This window comes from Delphinapterus leucas, chromosome 2 (genome assembly GCF_059928025.1).
Source record: "Delphinapterus leucas isolate spDelLeu-1000000601 "Yukka" chromosome 2, BTC_Dleu_Yukka2, whole genome shotgun sequence".
NCBI classification, from domain to species: Eukaryota; Metazoa; Chordata; class Mammalia; order Artiodactyla; family Monodontidae; genus Delphinapterus; species Delphinapterus leucas.
The window spans coordinates 107,733,000-107,746,241 of record NC_143130.1 but is presented as its reverse complement, the minus strand read 5'-3'; the positions used below and the strand labels follow the sequence as shown (position 1 = coordinate 107,746,241).

The following is a 13,242-nucleotide window of genomic DNA, read 5'->3' as shown; positions in this document are numbered from 1 at the left end:
CACCCCTCCCATTCCCACACAGCAAGCTGACCCTTCCCTGTTCCTTCCTGGGGCCACTAACCTGTCTCTGTCCCCTAGCCCCCGGCAGCCCCTCCCCGGATGCCCACCTGCCTCAAAGTCAGCTTCTGGGCCCCTTGTCCGACGGGCTGCCTGCCTCGCCGCCCCCAGATGACAGCCCATCCCTGAAGGTGTTCCGATGCCTCGTGTGCCAGGCCTTCAGCACAGACAGCCTGGAGCTGCTGCTCTACCACTGCAGCGTGGGCCGGAGCCTCCCGGAGGCCGAGTGGAAGGAGGTAGCTGGTGACACCCACCGCTGCAAGCTCTGCTGCTATGGCACCCAGCTCAAGGCCAACTTCCAACTCCACCTCAAGACCGACAAACATGCTCAGAAGTACCAGCTGGCGGCCCACCTGAGGGAGGGGGGCGGGGCCATGGGCACCCCCTCCCCAGTGCCCCTGGGAGATGGGGCTCCTTATGGGTCTGTCCCCACCCTGCACCTGCGCTGCAACATCTGTGACTTTGAGTCCAACAGCAAGGAGAAGATGCAGCTGCACGCCCGGGGTGCGGCCCACGAAGAGAACATCCAGATCTATAAGGTGAGAGCGGGGCAGGAAGGGTCTGGGATTTGAAGGGCACAGCACAGAGCCTGAGGGGGAGAGGAGAAGGGGACGGGGCTGGAGCAAGGAGACGCAGAGTGGGAAGGTGATGCGAAAACCCAGGGGGGCGGGATTGGAGAAAAAAGGCCAGGGCACCAGGGGAAAAACTATTTGGAGACAGACGTGGAGAAAGACCAAAGGATGGTGGACTCTGACCAAGTGACTCCGGTACTTTATTCAACTTTTCTGGCGTTTGGGACTAGCAGGAGGGTTCTGTGTCTGCTCAGTCCATCTTGTCCCCAGAAGTTCAAGAGGATGGAACCAGATTCCATTCATATACTAGGAGGGAGTCCAGGATTGGTAGTAGGAAGAGGAGGAGACGGTGGAGAAAAGGCAGTCACACTCAGGTGGCCAAAGGAAGGAAGAGGAGAGCCCAAGAGGGAGGAAGGGGTGTCGGGGTGCTGCTGGTCAGGCCCCCCGGGGAGGCAAAGGGGCCCCCGGGACCTGGGGTTGTCCATCTGCCCTTCTGCGCCTGAGCAGCCTCCCTCCCGTTTCCAGTTTCTGCTGGAGATGGAGGGGGCAGCGGCGGGGACGGAGCTGGGGCTGTTCCGCTGCCTGCTGTGCGCCTGGGAGACGCCCTCCCGCCTGGCTGTGCTGCAGCACCTGCGCGCCCCTGCCCACCGCGATGCCCAGGCCCAGCGGCGCCTGCAGCTGCTACAGAGCGGCCCCGCAGCCGACGAGGGGCTCTCAGCTCTTCAGAGCATCCTGAGCTTCAGCCATGGGCAGCTCCGGACTCCCGGTGAGGAAGAGGGGACTGGAGAAGAAGAGGTGGGCGGGGAGGGCAGCCAGGGCGGGAGTTGGGGGCCCAGGAGGAAGTGGCACGGGGACGAGAAATGGGTCCGTGCACAGTCCAGAGCAAGCGGAAAGTGCGCTGGGAAGGCTGCTGAAACTGGCTTTTAGGAACACTGGGGCAGCCGAGGGAAGTGGGGAACAAGAGGCTGTTGGAGGAGGAGGCAGAGAAGAGCAGGGATTTTGCTGGGTGGAGAGGTAGAGCAGGAAGGGAGGTGAGAAGGAACCACCCAGTGATTCCGAGTGGTGACTGTGTGCTGGCAAAGCTTGGGGTGGGCGGGGGGCGGGGCGTGTGTGGGGTGTGGCAGCAGCTGGTCAGGAAGGAGAGGAAGGGAGAAAAACAAAGAATAGAATCAGCTTTGGGCTGGGCCAGGACTTGTCAGAAGGAGGTGGGAGCTGGGGGCATGGCCCGAAGGCAGCAGGATGGGAAGCCCTTGATGAGCTCCCCAGCCTCCTCCTGTCTCCTAGGAGGTCTTCAGTCCGAAGGCTGGGCTTAGGGTCCCCCTTAGGCAGCTGAGGTTGTACGAGAGAGACTGGGCAGAGCCCGCCAGGCACCATTGACCCAGAGGGTGCAGAAGAGCCTGGAAGGGGCTGTGAGAGCTGGGCACAGGTGTCCGGGCTTTGCAGAGGCCAGCGGTGGGCAAGGGTGAGGGCAGGGGCAGCAGGAACCAGGAACAGGCAGCATTGACTGGTGCTAATTGAATTGCCAATACACTGGCTGGAGTTAAGTGCCGGAGGGGCCCAGATCAATAGCTAACGATCCTGGAGCAGGACTGAATGGAGTTAAGGAACTTTAACACTTTAATTAGGCCGCCACCGAAAATAAATTCCTACACATCTGTCAATTCTTGCTTGAGTGGTAATCTCCTCTCCCAGCTAGACCTGCCGCCTGCTGCTCACTGCAGCTGCTTCCTTTCAACCTCACCTTCCCTCTTCGGCGCCCCTCACTCTACATTTCTGGGCTCCCTTCTTCCAGGATCAGTCAAGACAGGGAGCTGAGTTTGGTCCTGTTTCTATCGCCTGCTGCTGGACCTGTTCCCTCATCTTTAATGACGGGGCTAGACTCGCAGAGATGATTTCTTAGGCTCTACCAGTTCCAACACTGTAATTTCCCCCCTCATCCTCTGTATTTCTTTTTGGCGGCTTTTTGTCCTCTCCTGCCTATTGACTCATCTATCCATCTTCTCCCTTTACTGCCTGGCTGCTTGTCCTGCTTCTTCTGCCCTATGTCCTCCCTCCTCTGCCCTATGTCCTCCCTCCTCTGATGCTTCATCCTTTTAAATTGACTCTCTCTTCATCCTGCACAGGGAAGGCTCCTGTCACCCCCTTAGCTGAGCCACCCACCCCCGAGAAAGATGCCCAGAATAAGACAGAACAATTGGGTGAGTTGCTCATCTGATCCATTTCTTTCTCCATCCCTTGCCCTCCTCACCCCCCAGTCCTAATATTATACATTCTGAGGTGCTCATGGGACCTTGCGGTAATCCAGACACCCAGCAAGGCCTCCTGTGCAGAAGGAGCTAAAGTGATCAAAAGAAAGGGCTCATCAGAGGGAAGGGAGGCGGAGCCACAGAAAGCTGGGTGCTTTTGCCCTCCGGCCATCCCGCTAACCCGGGCTCAGCCCTGCCAAGCTCCACTCCCTGTACTGAGCGCAGTTCTGTGCTTCCCTGCCCTTTCTCCCTTTCCCCAGAGCCCACCCCTACCTTGGAAGCCCTCTGCTACAAATCAGGTCATCTTAAGGGCCGGGGGTCTGTGAAAGGAAGAGGGAGGGGCTGTCAGAGTCTCTTAATCTCTCCTTTCATCTTCAGCTTCTGAAGAGGCAGAGAACAAGACTGGCCCTCCTGGAGACAGTGCCGACCAGACCACGGTCAGAACCGGGGTAACTAGGAAGATCTTGGGGGGGGGGGCATCTAATTTTACTGAGATCTGCTCATATCCTAAAGGCTGAACTTCTAATTAGTAGGTCTTTACAGACAAGAGATTTCAGACCAAAGGCAGATCTAATTTTATCATGCTTGTGACTTACGTCACTCCAAATACAACATTTCAGAAATTGCACCTAGGTCCGGTTACCGGATGTGAGCACCGGCTGAGCCGGCCCTGAGGAGTGGAGCACAGAGGGGGACAGAATGAAAAGAGAAAGGCAAAAATGAAACACTAGCTGCTGCCCAGCTCTTTATTCCTGTTGGGAGCAGAAAGATGCGAAGTTCATCTCCTACAGAGAACCCCGGGCCTGGGCGGAACTGCCCTGGCACCTCCTTCCTCAGGCTGGAGGGACTGACCCAGATGATCCACGCAGACAGGAAGCTCTGCAAGTCTCCGAGTGGCTGACCTAGGCAGGGCCCAAGAGTAGCTTAGCTCTGTGGCCTGAAAGGGTTCATTCTGAGGGGATTCCCAGCCTTTGGTCTCGAGGTGCCACCCTGTGCCTCCCAGCTCTCCAAACCGGACTGCAATATGCCGTGTGTATTACGACTGCAAACTGCCGCAGTGACGGCTTATGTCCTCAGCTCCCCTGCCTCCTAACTCCTGTTCCAGCTATCTGCTCCCAGGGCTATAGGTGCGTTAAGATGAGTGTCTGAATACCTTTCCTTTATGGCCATCCCCTCCCTGACATGCGGGCCTGGACCAGTGGCACAGGCGACAGGAGAGGAAGTGCAGGCTGACAGAAATGCAGGCTGCAGGTCTGGCAGTCAGGTGACTGAGGCGGAAGTAGGGGGGCCTTCACGCCCCACCCCAGGCTCCCCAGCCCCACCCTCTGGAGGTACGGGCGGGAATGCGCCAACAGCGCCAGGCCAGAATTTTCCAGGGCCACTGGGGGAGCTGTGGTGTTTGTTTACATTAAAAAGGGAAGGGGAGAAAAAGGCAGGCAAAGAAAGTGGGAAGGAGGGAGAAAGAGCCGGCTTCTGAGCAGACAGGTAGGGAGCCTGCTTAGTCCAGGGACCTTGGAGAGGCAGAGTGGCAGGGATTCAGGAGCCTCTGGGTCCAGGAAGTGCCAGAAGCAAGGGGAGCTATTTCACGGAGGAGCACAGGCAGGGTGGGGGCAGGTAAGAAAAGAAAACTAAATCAGAGGAGGTAGGTACAGGGCCGCCCTGTCGGCTGGAGAACGGAGTAGGGCAGCAGAGACAGGGGAAGAGAGAGGCTAGGATGGAGGGAGAGGGCAGGACAGAGAAGGCGGGCCAGCCGGGGCAGCCCAGCCTAGGCCTTTGTCCCCGTCCAAGTGAAGCGAGGGAGGAGCCAGCTTTCAGGACTGGGACTCCTCCTCCAGCAGGGGTAGGACCAGGCTGTGTCCGGGTGAGTGATGGTGAGTCCCACCCCTCCCTGACACCTCCCCCCACCGCCTGTGTGCCCCAGGTGTTCTGCTGTCCATACTGCAGTTTCCTGAGCCCAGAGTCCGAGCAGGTGAGGGCGCACGCGCTCTCCCAGCACGCAGTGCAGCCCAAGTACCGGTGCCCTCTGTGCCAGGAGCAGCTGGTGGGCCGGCCTGCCCTGCACTTCCACCTCAGCCACCTGCACAACGTGGTGCCCGAGTGCGTTGAGAGGCTGCTGCTCGCGGTGAGTACGGGCTGGGGGGCAAGGCAGGAAGGCAGGCAGAGGCCGCGGTGTCCGGCCAGCTGTGTGTGCCGAGGGGAGCGGCTCTGCGTGGATTTGAAGGTGGAGTTTAGAGCTGGAGGGAACCTCAGAGCCGAAACCTGTCCAGAGCCTCTACTCGCTGGGGAGGAAGCGCCCTTGGGTCCTGAGAGGAGCTGTTCCACAGCAGGCACAGCTGCCGGACAGGACAGGCAGCAGCCCAGGCCCTCCCCTCCGTGGGGAAGGCAGAAGTTAGGTGGGAGGTTTGTCCACAGAGGAGGCTGGAGCTGGGCTGCGCACAGACACAGGTGCAGAGCTGGGGGGTCTGGGGTAGCGGGACGGTGGTGGGAAGTCACTGGGATCTCTTCCATCGCAGGCCACAACTGTAGAGATGACCTTGACGACCAAAGTGCTGCCTGGGCCCACTCTAAGCCCTCTGGGGGACGGCCCAGAGCCCCCCGCTCCCGGGCCAGAGTCTGTGCCCAGCAGAGACCAAGCAGCAGGTAAGGAAGGGAGGGCAGACATCCCAAGGTGGCAGGAAAGGGGACCTGGACTCCTCGGACCAAGAAGGTCTAAAGACAACTGAGGCAAGGATGAGTTGCCCTAGATATTGAGTGGGTGGGGTCTGACTTAGACAAGGTTCCCTTCTCACTGCGCCCCCTTCTCTCTCCCCTAGAAGGCCCTCACCTGACTCCGGAAGCCAGTCCCGATCCTCTTCCTGAGCCTCCCCTGCCCTCAGCCGAGGCCCCAGACAAGCCCATGGGAAGCCCTGACCAGCCCCCTTCTCCAGCCCCGTCTCCAGCCCCTCGGCCCGATGCCCAAGCTGACGAGGTAGCTCCTCCACCCACCACGGCTGAGGAGGAAGAGGGGGCTGGCGGGGAGCCCTGCCTGGCAGAGCCAGCTCCGGCTGACTCTCGCCACCCTCTGACCTATCGGAAGACCACCAACTTTGCCCTGGACAAGTTTCTCGACCCTGCCCGGCCCTACAAGTGCACTGTGTGTAAGGAGTCCTTCACGCAGAAGAACATCCTCCTGGTCCATTATAACTCGGTCTCCCACCTGCACAAGATGAAGAAGGCTGCCATTGACCCCTCCGGGCCTGCCCGCGGGGAAGCCGGGGCCGCGCCCGCCCCCGCCGCTGCCACAGACAAGCCCTTTAAGTGCACGGTCTGCCGCGTCTCGTACAACCAGAGCTCCACCCTGGAGATCCACATGCGCTCCGTCCTGCACCAGACTCGCTCGAGGGGAGCCAAGACGGATGCCAAGGCCGAGGGGCCAGAGCGCGGCCCAGAAGAGCCCAAGGAAAGCGAGACTGAGGGGGAGGTGGGCACTGAGAAGAAGGGCCCTGACCCTGGTGGCTTCGTGTCTGGTGGACTGCCCTTCCTGTCCCCTCCCCCACCTCCCCTGGACCTGCACCGATTCCCAGCCCCACTCTTCGCCCCACCAGTCCTGCCCTCCTTCCCTCTGGTGCCCGAGTCCCTGCTTAAGCTCCAGCAGCAGCAGCTGCTCCTGCCCTTCTACCTCCATGACCTCAAGGTAGGGCCCAAACTGGCACTGGCTGGGCCCGCGCCCCTGCTGTCCCTGCCGGCCGCCACCCCTCCTCCCCCGCTCCCTAAGGCCGAGCTGGCTGAGCGAGAGTGGGAGCGGCCACCCGCGGCAGAAGAGGGGAACGAGACGGTGCCCAGCTCACCCCCCCAGCCAACGGCCAACGAGGCAGCCCGCACTGCAGCCAAAGCCCTTCTAGAAAACTTTGGCTTTGAGCTGGTGATCCAGTACAATGAGGGGAAGCAGGCTGTGCCCCCTCCCCCAACCCCACCCCCACCCGAGGCCCTGGGGGGTGGGGACAAGCTGGCCTGCGGGGCCTGTGGGAAACTCTTCTCCAACATGCTCATCCTCAAGACACACGAGGAGCACGTGCACCGCCGCTTTCTGCCCTTTGAGGCCCTGAGCCGATATGCCGCTCAGTTTCGAAAGAGCTATGATAGCCTCTACCCACCCCCGGCAGGGTCCCCCAAACCTCCCGATGGGCCTCTGGATTCACCTGCTCCCCACCTGGGCCCACCTTTCCTGGTCCCAGAGCCTGAGGCAGGGGGGGCACGCCCCCCTGAGGAGCGAGGCCGGGCAGCAGGACGCTGGCCCCCAGAGGAGGAAGAAAGCTCCAGAGGGAATCTTCCTCCCCTAGTGCCTGCAGGCCGCCGCTTCTCCAGAACCAAGTTCACAGAGTTCCAGACCCAAGCCCTGCAGTCTTTCTTTGAGACCAGCGCCTACCCCAAGGACGGAGAGGTGGAGCGGCTCGCAAGTCTCTTGGGCCTGGCTAGCCGTGTGGTGGTGGTGTGGTTCCAGAACGCCCGCCAGAAGGCTCGCAAAAGCGCCGGCGACGGCGGGCCTGTGCCCAGCGGAGGAGGCACTGGGGGAGCCTCTGGCTGCCGGCGCTGCCGCGCCACCTTCTCCTGTGTGTTTGACTTGGTGCGGCACCTCAAGAAATGCTATGACGACCAGCATCCGGAAGAGGAGGAAGAGGCAGAGAGAGGGGAAGAGGAGGAAGACGCCGAGGAGGAAGACGCAGAGGAGGAACAGGGCCCAGAACCCCCAGCGGGGCCTGAGGGCCCATCACCAGAACCTCCAGACAGGGAAGAGCTGGGCCAAGCAGAGGCCACAAAGCCAGGAGACAAAGAGCCTGAAGGGAGGGCCCCTCCCTCGCCCTCCCCCGTCCACGCCTGTGACCAGTGCGCCATGTCTTTCCCCAGCCAGGACCTCCTGACCAGTCACCGCCGGCTCCACTTCCTGCCACCTGTGCAGCCCAGCACTGCCCCCCGCCTCCTAGAGCTGCCCTTGCTGGTGTTCGGGGAGCGAAACCCTCCGGTGCCAGGCACTCCACCAGTGCCAGGGCCACCCCTCAAACGGAAGCACGAGGACGGTAGCCTGTCACCCACGGGCAGCGAAGCAGGGGTGGGTGGGGAGGGTGAGCCCCCCAGGGATAAGCGCCTGCGCACCACCATCCTGCCCGAGCAGCTGGAGATCCTGTACCGCTGGTACATGCAGGACTCCAACCCGACACGCAAGATGCTCGACTGCATCTCCGAGGAGGTGGGGCTCAAGAAGCGAGTGGTACAGGTCTGGTTCCAGAACACCAGGGCCCGGGAGAGGAAGGGCCAGTTCCGAAGCACCCCCGGGGCAGTGCCCAGTCCGGCAGTCAAGGTCCCCATCACACCCAGCCCCGCACCCTTCCCCAAGTTCAACCACTTGCTGGGCAAGGTGGATGATGGGGCTGGGAGGGAGGCCCCAAAGAGGGAAACACCCGCTTTTCCCTACCCCACGGTCACCCCTGCTGCTGGTCCTCTGCCTTTCCTGCCACCTGGGAAAGAGGGCCCCACTCTGACACCAGAGCCACCTCTACCTCTCCCACCGCCCCCTCCACCCAGTGAGGATGAGGGCCCAGAGGAGCCGTCTAAAGCTTCTCCAGACAGTGAGGCTTGCAGTCCATCTGCAGGGGATTTAAGTGATTCGTCAGCTTCCAGCCTGGCTGAACCAGAGTCCCCTGGGGCTGGAGGGACCAGTGGGGGCCCAGGAGGTGGGGCTGGGGTCCCAGACGGTATGGGACAGCGGCGCTACAGGACCCAGATGAGCAGTCTGCAGCTAAAGATCATGAAAGCCTGCTATGAAGCCTACCGTACCCCTACCATGCAGGAGTGCGAGGTGCTGGGGGAGGAGATTGGGCTGCCCAAGAGAGTCATCCAGGTCTGGTTCCAGAATGCTCGTGCCAAGGAGAAGAAGGCCAAGCTGCAGGGGGCAGCAGTCGGTGGGGCTGGGGGCAGCAGTGAGGGCCCCTTGGGAGCCCAGCGCACCGACTGCCCCTACTGTGATGTCAAGTATGACTTCTATGTCTCCTGCCGAGGCCACCTCTTTTCCCGCCAGCACCTGGCCAAGCTCAAGGAGGCAGTCCGAGCCCAGCTGAAGAGTGAAAGCAAGTGCTACGACTTGGCCCCAGCACCCGAGGCACCCCCCGCTCCCAAGGCTCCACCTGCCACCACACCTGCCTCTGTGCCCCTCGGGGCTGCCCCGGCTCTGCCTCGCCTGGCCCCGGTCCTCTTGTCCGGCCCAGCTCTGGCCCAGCCCCCGCTGGGCAGCTTAGCTCCTTTCAGCACAGGTGAGTGAGAGGTTGGGAGAAGCTGGACTTCAGAGGGCATCTCCCTCTAATGAGGTGCCCTTCCTTTTCCTTCTTGACTCCTCCCATCTCCAGTCTCCTCCCTGGCCTCCCTGTGTTTCCAGCTGGTGGGGTAGAGAAGGGAGGAGAGGGAGCATGGAGGCCAGGCGGTGGGGACGCATGAGTACGTGGCTGGAGGTGGCCTCCAGCAGGAAGGATGGCAGCGCCAGGAGGTGGCTAATCGGCACTCTTCATCTTCCTAGGCCCTGCAGCCTCCTCAGGCCTCCTTGGCCTCGCCACTTCGGTCCTGCCTGCTACCACAGTGGTCCAGACTGCTGGCCCAGGCTGCCCCTTACCTCAGAGACCTATGCCCGACCACACCAACACCTCCACAGTAGGCACCACTGACCCTGCCCCAGGCCCGCCTACTGAACCCTCTGGGGACAAGGTCTCCGGTGAGCGAAAGCCAGCTGCAGCCCCCGCCAACTCCTCTACCGATGCCCTCAAGAACCTCAAAGCATTGAAGGCCACTGTCCCAGCCCTGTTGGGGGGCCAGTTCCTGCCCTTCCCGTTGCCCTCTGCAGGGGGGGCCACGCCGCCAGCTGTCTTTGGCCCCCAGTTACAGGGGGCCTACTTCCAACAGCTCTATGGCATGAAGAAGGGACTGTTTCCCATGAACCCCGTGATACCTCAGACCCTCATCGGACTGCTCCCCAACGCCCTCCTCCAGCCACCGCCCCAGGCCCCCGAGCCCGTAGCCACAGCGCCTCCGAAGCCGCCTGAACTGCCCGCTCCGGGGGAGGGGGAGGCCGGGGAGGCCGATGAGCTGCTGACAGGCAGCACGGGCATCTCCACCGTGGACGTGACCCACCGCTACCTTTGCCGCCAGTGCAAGATGGCATTTGACGGGGAGGCCCTGGCCACTGCTCACCAGAGATCCTTCTGCTTCTTTGGGCGGGGCTCTGGGGGTTCCATGCCCCCCCCACTGCGGGTGCCCATCTGCACCTACCACTGCCTGGCATGTGAGGTGCTGCTGAGTGGGCGAGAAGCCCTGGCCTCGCACCTGCGCTCCTCGGCCCACAGGCGCAAGGCGGCCCCACCCCCAGGGGGCCCACCTGGCGCCGCCACCAACGCCGCCACTGCCGCCACGGCTGCTGTGGCTTTTGCCAAAGAGGAAGCAAGATTACCTCACACGGACTCCAACCCAAAAACTACTACTACCTCTACACTTCTAGCTTTATAAACAGATAAACCAAGACACGGGGGCAGGGAGGGCCTCGGGGCTCCTCTTACCCCAAGGGGTGTCTGGTGGGAGCTCAAATCCCTAACCCTACCCTTGGCCCTGCCCACCCCCCTGGGAATCTCTCAGTTCCCACCCTCAGTGGGCTTCACACACCCCACCTCCAGCAGAGTCCTGCCTCCTCCTCCACCCCCAGACACACCGATCCTTCACAAATCCTTGCCCCTTGGTCTTCACGGCCAGCACATCCATCTTGCCATCTCGATTATTCATTCACATCCACCCTGCCCACCAGACACAAAATCTATCCCTGGTTTCATCTTCCTACAGCCTCTTTCCTACTGAATTCCCAGTCACCCTTCCAACTCCTATAAACACACAAATATGTTATCCCATGCTGTTCCACTGACTGAGAAAACACCAAAAAAAAAAAAAAAAAAAGAAGAAGAAGAAGAAAAGAAAACCCAAGACAAGGAAGGGGGAAGGAAAATAAACTTTGCCACTCCCCCTTCTCCTTCCTACCCACCTCGTCTAGAGCGCCATACCGCTCACAAACTCCTTCCAAATACTCAGTTGGCTCCCAAGGTTGGAGCCTGGGATGGGCAGGGAGCCCACGAAACTCTAACCAAACTGGAGGTCAGCGGGGAGAAGTGCTCCCAGCTCACTCTCCTCACACCCCTCCCTCCTCACCTGACAGGGGAGCCCCTGTGGCCTGAACTCTAGGGGAAGCCGCGGCCAGGAACCCCTCTGCCAGCCCCGACCCTGCACCCTGGAAACTGCAGTAACTTATTCTCAAAGGCTTTAAACACAGAGATCCTCTCAGCAGCTGTCGGCCTGCCCCTTGTCCCAGCCCTGCCACGTGGCGGTCCAGCCTCCAGGACCGGCGCTGCCCACCAACGGCAAATCCAAAGTTCTTTAAAGAAAAACTGAAACACACAACCAAAAAAAAAAAAAGAAAAAGCCACGAGTGCGAGCGAGAGCGCGCACACACGTGCGGGAGAGAGAGATGGAGAGACCAGAGGAATGAACTAATGAAAAACAAACTTGGAAAAAAAAAAAAAGAAAAAAGCCTGAAAACTCTCTCATCGAACAAGTGGTTTTTTTCCTGTTTGTGTCACTCCCCGCCCCACCCCATTTTAAGGGTTCAAGCGTCTTTGAACCACCTTGTCTCTGGAAGATCAAATGGCTTTAAGTCCTTGCTTGGGTTCAGTGGTCCACAAGACTAACGGGAGTGCAGCCCTGCCCTGGCTGTGCCCGGCCTCAGAAGCAGGAGCTGGTAATGGGGAGAAGAGCCTGGAGGCTGGGGAGAGAACCCCATCCTTGCCCCCTGAATTGAGTATTTATCAGGACAGGTTAACAAACATCCCCTCATTCTCAGCTGTGAGTTACAAAAGTCAGCGTCACTGAAAGTAGCTTGGCCGTCTCAGGAGGAAAGGGGTGGACTAGGCCGGGCAGTCTGGTTTCTGAATCTTGGGTATGCTTCCCTTTATGTAGCTGTCACCGTCTCCTCCCATTCACTTCTTTCACAAACCTCTCCTCCCATTCCCTTCCTGGTGCCCCCTTCAGATTTCTGGCACTTCTTGAACCTTTTTGCCTTTGTGGGGACCCTTATTCCCTGTCTGTGTTCTTCGCACACCACCCCACCCTCTCCCCCTGCTTCCTCCGGCCTGGCCCATCTCCTCCGGGAAGGAGCAGCTGCTGCCGGAGGTACCCCCGCAACACACACACACAAAGGAGTCAGGGCCTCCCTATGAAGCTCATGGGGTCTCGAGCTGATGACCGAAGCACAAGGTGAACCTTTGATGGAGTGAGATCACCAAGGGAACCAACAGATGAGGAATGCGCTAGAAGAGGGTTCCCCGCCTCTAACCTCATTGTCTCTGTAAGCATCAAGTAACTGTGGCAACTCCAAAGCCCAGCCACAGTGGCACTGGGTGGAGATGCAGGTGTTTTAGCAAAGAAAAGCCTGCAAACATTTCCCAGTCCTCCAGGTAGTCTCTCCTACGACCCTTGCCCCTAAGACCTCCCCTTTCTAGGTAATCTCCTTCCAAACTCTCCCTGCAGGCTGCTTCTACTACCAGTATCCATTTCATACACGCACACACACAAATTCAGCCAGCCCTGGGATTTAGGTTTCCTGGCCTGTCACTCTGTTCCTTGAACATGTTAATACTGAAGCAGTGGCTTATGTGCAGAAAAGATAGGAGGAGAGAAAAGGGGAGGGAAAACTTAGCTCAGCTCCTAGTCTCCATATGCTCTGTGAATCTCACTTCTGGTCCCATTCATTTCTAAAATGAAAAGCTCCTAACCTAGCACATCAGGGGTGGGGTGGATTAGTTATTCTGATGATGCCAAAAATACCAGTTACAAATGCAAGCAAGAAGAGTGAAACTGCCCAACCGTGGGCTTGCTGTTGCTGCTCCCACCCTTCCCCCACCTCAGCATCTCTCGTGCACCCCTCCCTCCCTCCCTCTCTATCCTTTTCTCTCTCCTGTTGAAATTCTGTGTATAAAACTATTTTCTTAGCAGCATGTGTATGAGGAAAGAAGCTTTTTCACTCTGTGCTTTCTGGGAATGTGATATGTGTATAAAAGTTGAAAACAAACAAAGAAAAATTAGAAAAAAAAAAAACAGGAGAAAAAGAGGGAACGTTTTAAAGAAAACCTTGGCAAACACCTTGCGTGGGATGATTAGAGGTGTGGTTTCATGCATTTTAGGGATTTACAGCCAGGGTAGGTTGGCTTTAGTTTGAACTATGAATATCTTCACCAGGAGTTAATAATCTCTTACACCCAGATTCCCTGGCGTGGAGAATCCCATGTACATTCACAGTCGTGGACTAGAGC

At 59.4% G+C, this 13,242-nt stretch overlaps 1 protein-coding gene across 3 annotated transcripts in view; it reads left to right on the top strand.

The window, feature by feature from the left end:
• The window catches only part of ZFHX2 (zinc finger homeobox 2), a 30,042-nt gene extending 19,196 nt beyond the window's left edge, over window positions 1–10,846 (top strand). For all 3 annotated transcript variants that reach the window (XM_022553472.3, XM_089907470.1, XM_030763446.2), the window contains 8 exons: window positions 79–596; window positions 1,155–1,395; window positions 2,753–2,827; window positions 3,254–3,312; window positions 4,797–4,997; window positions 5,389–5,515; window positions 5,689–9,159; window positions 9,420–10,846. In XM_022553472.3, coding sequence (XP_022409180.2) covers window positions 79–596; window positions 1,155–1,395; window positions 2,753–2,827; window positions 3,254–3,312; window positions 4,797–4,997; window positions 5,389–5,515; window positions 5,689–9,159; window positions 9,420–10,399 — 5,672 coding nt within the window. In that variant the 3' untranslated portion in view covers window positions 10,400–10,846. The remainder of the gene's footprint in view (window positions 1–78; window positions 597–1,154; window positions 1,396–2,752; window positions 2,828–3,253; window positions 3,313–4,796; window positions 4,998–5,388; window positions 5,516–5,688; window positions 9,160–9,419) is intronic.
• The last annotated feature ends 2,396 nt before the right edge of the window (window positions 10,847–13,242 follow it).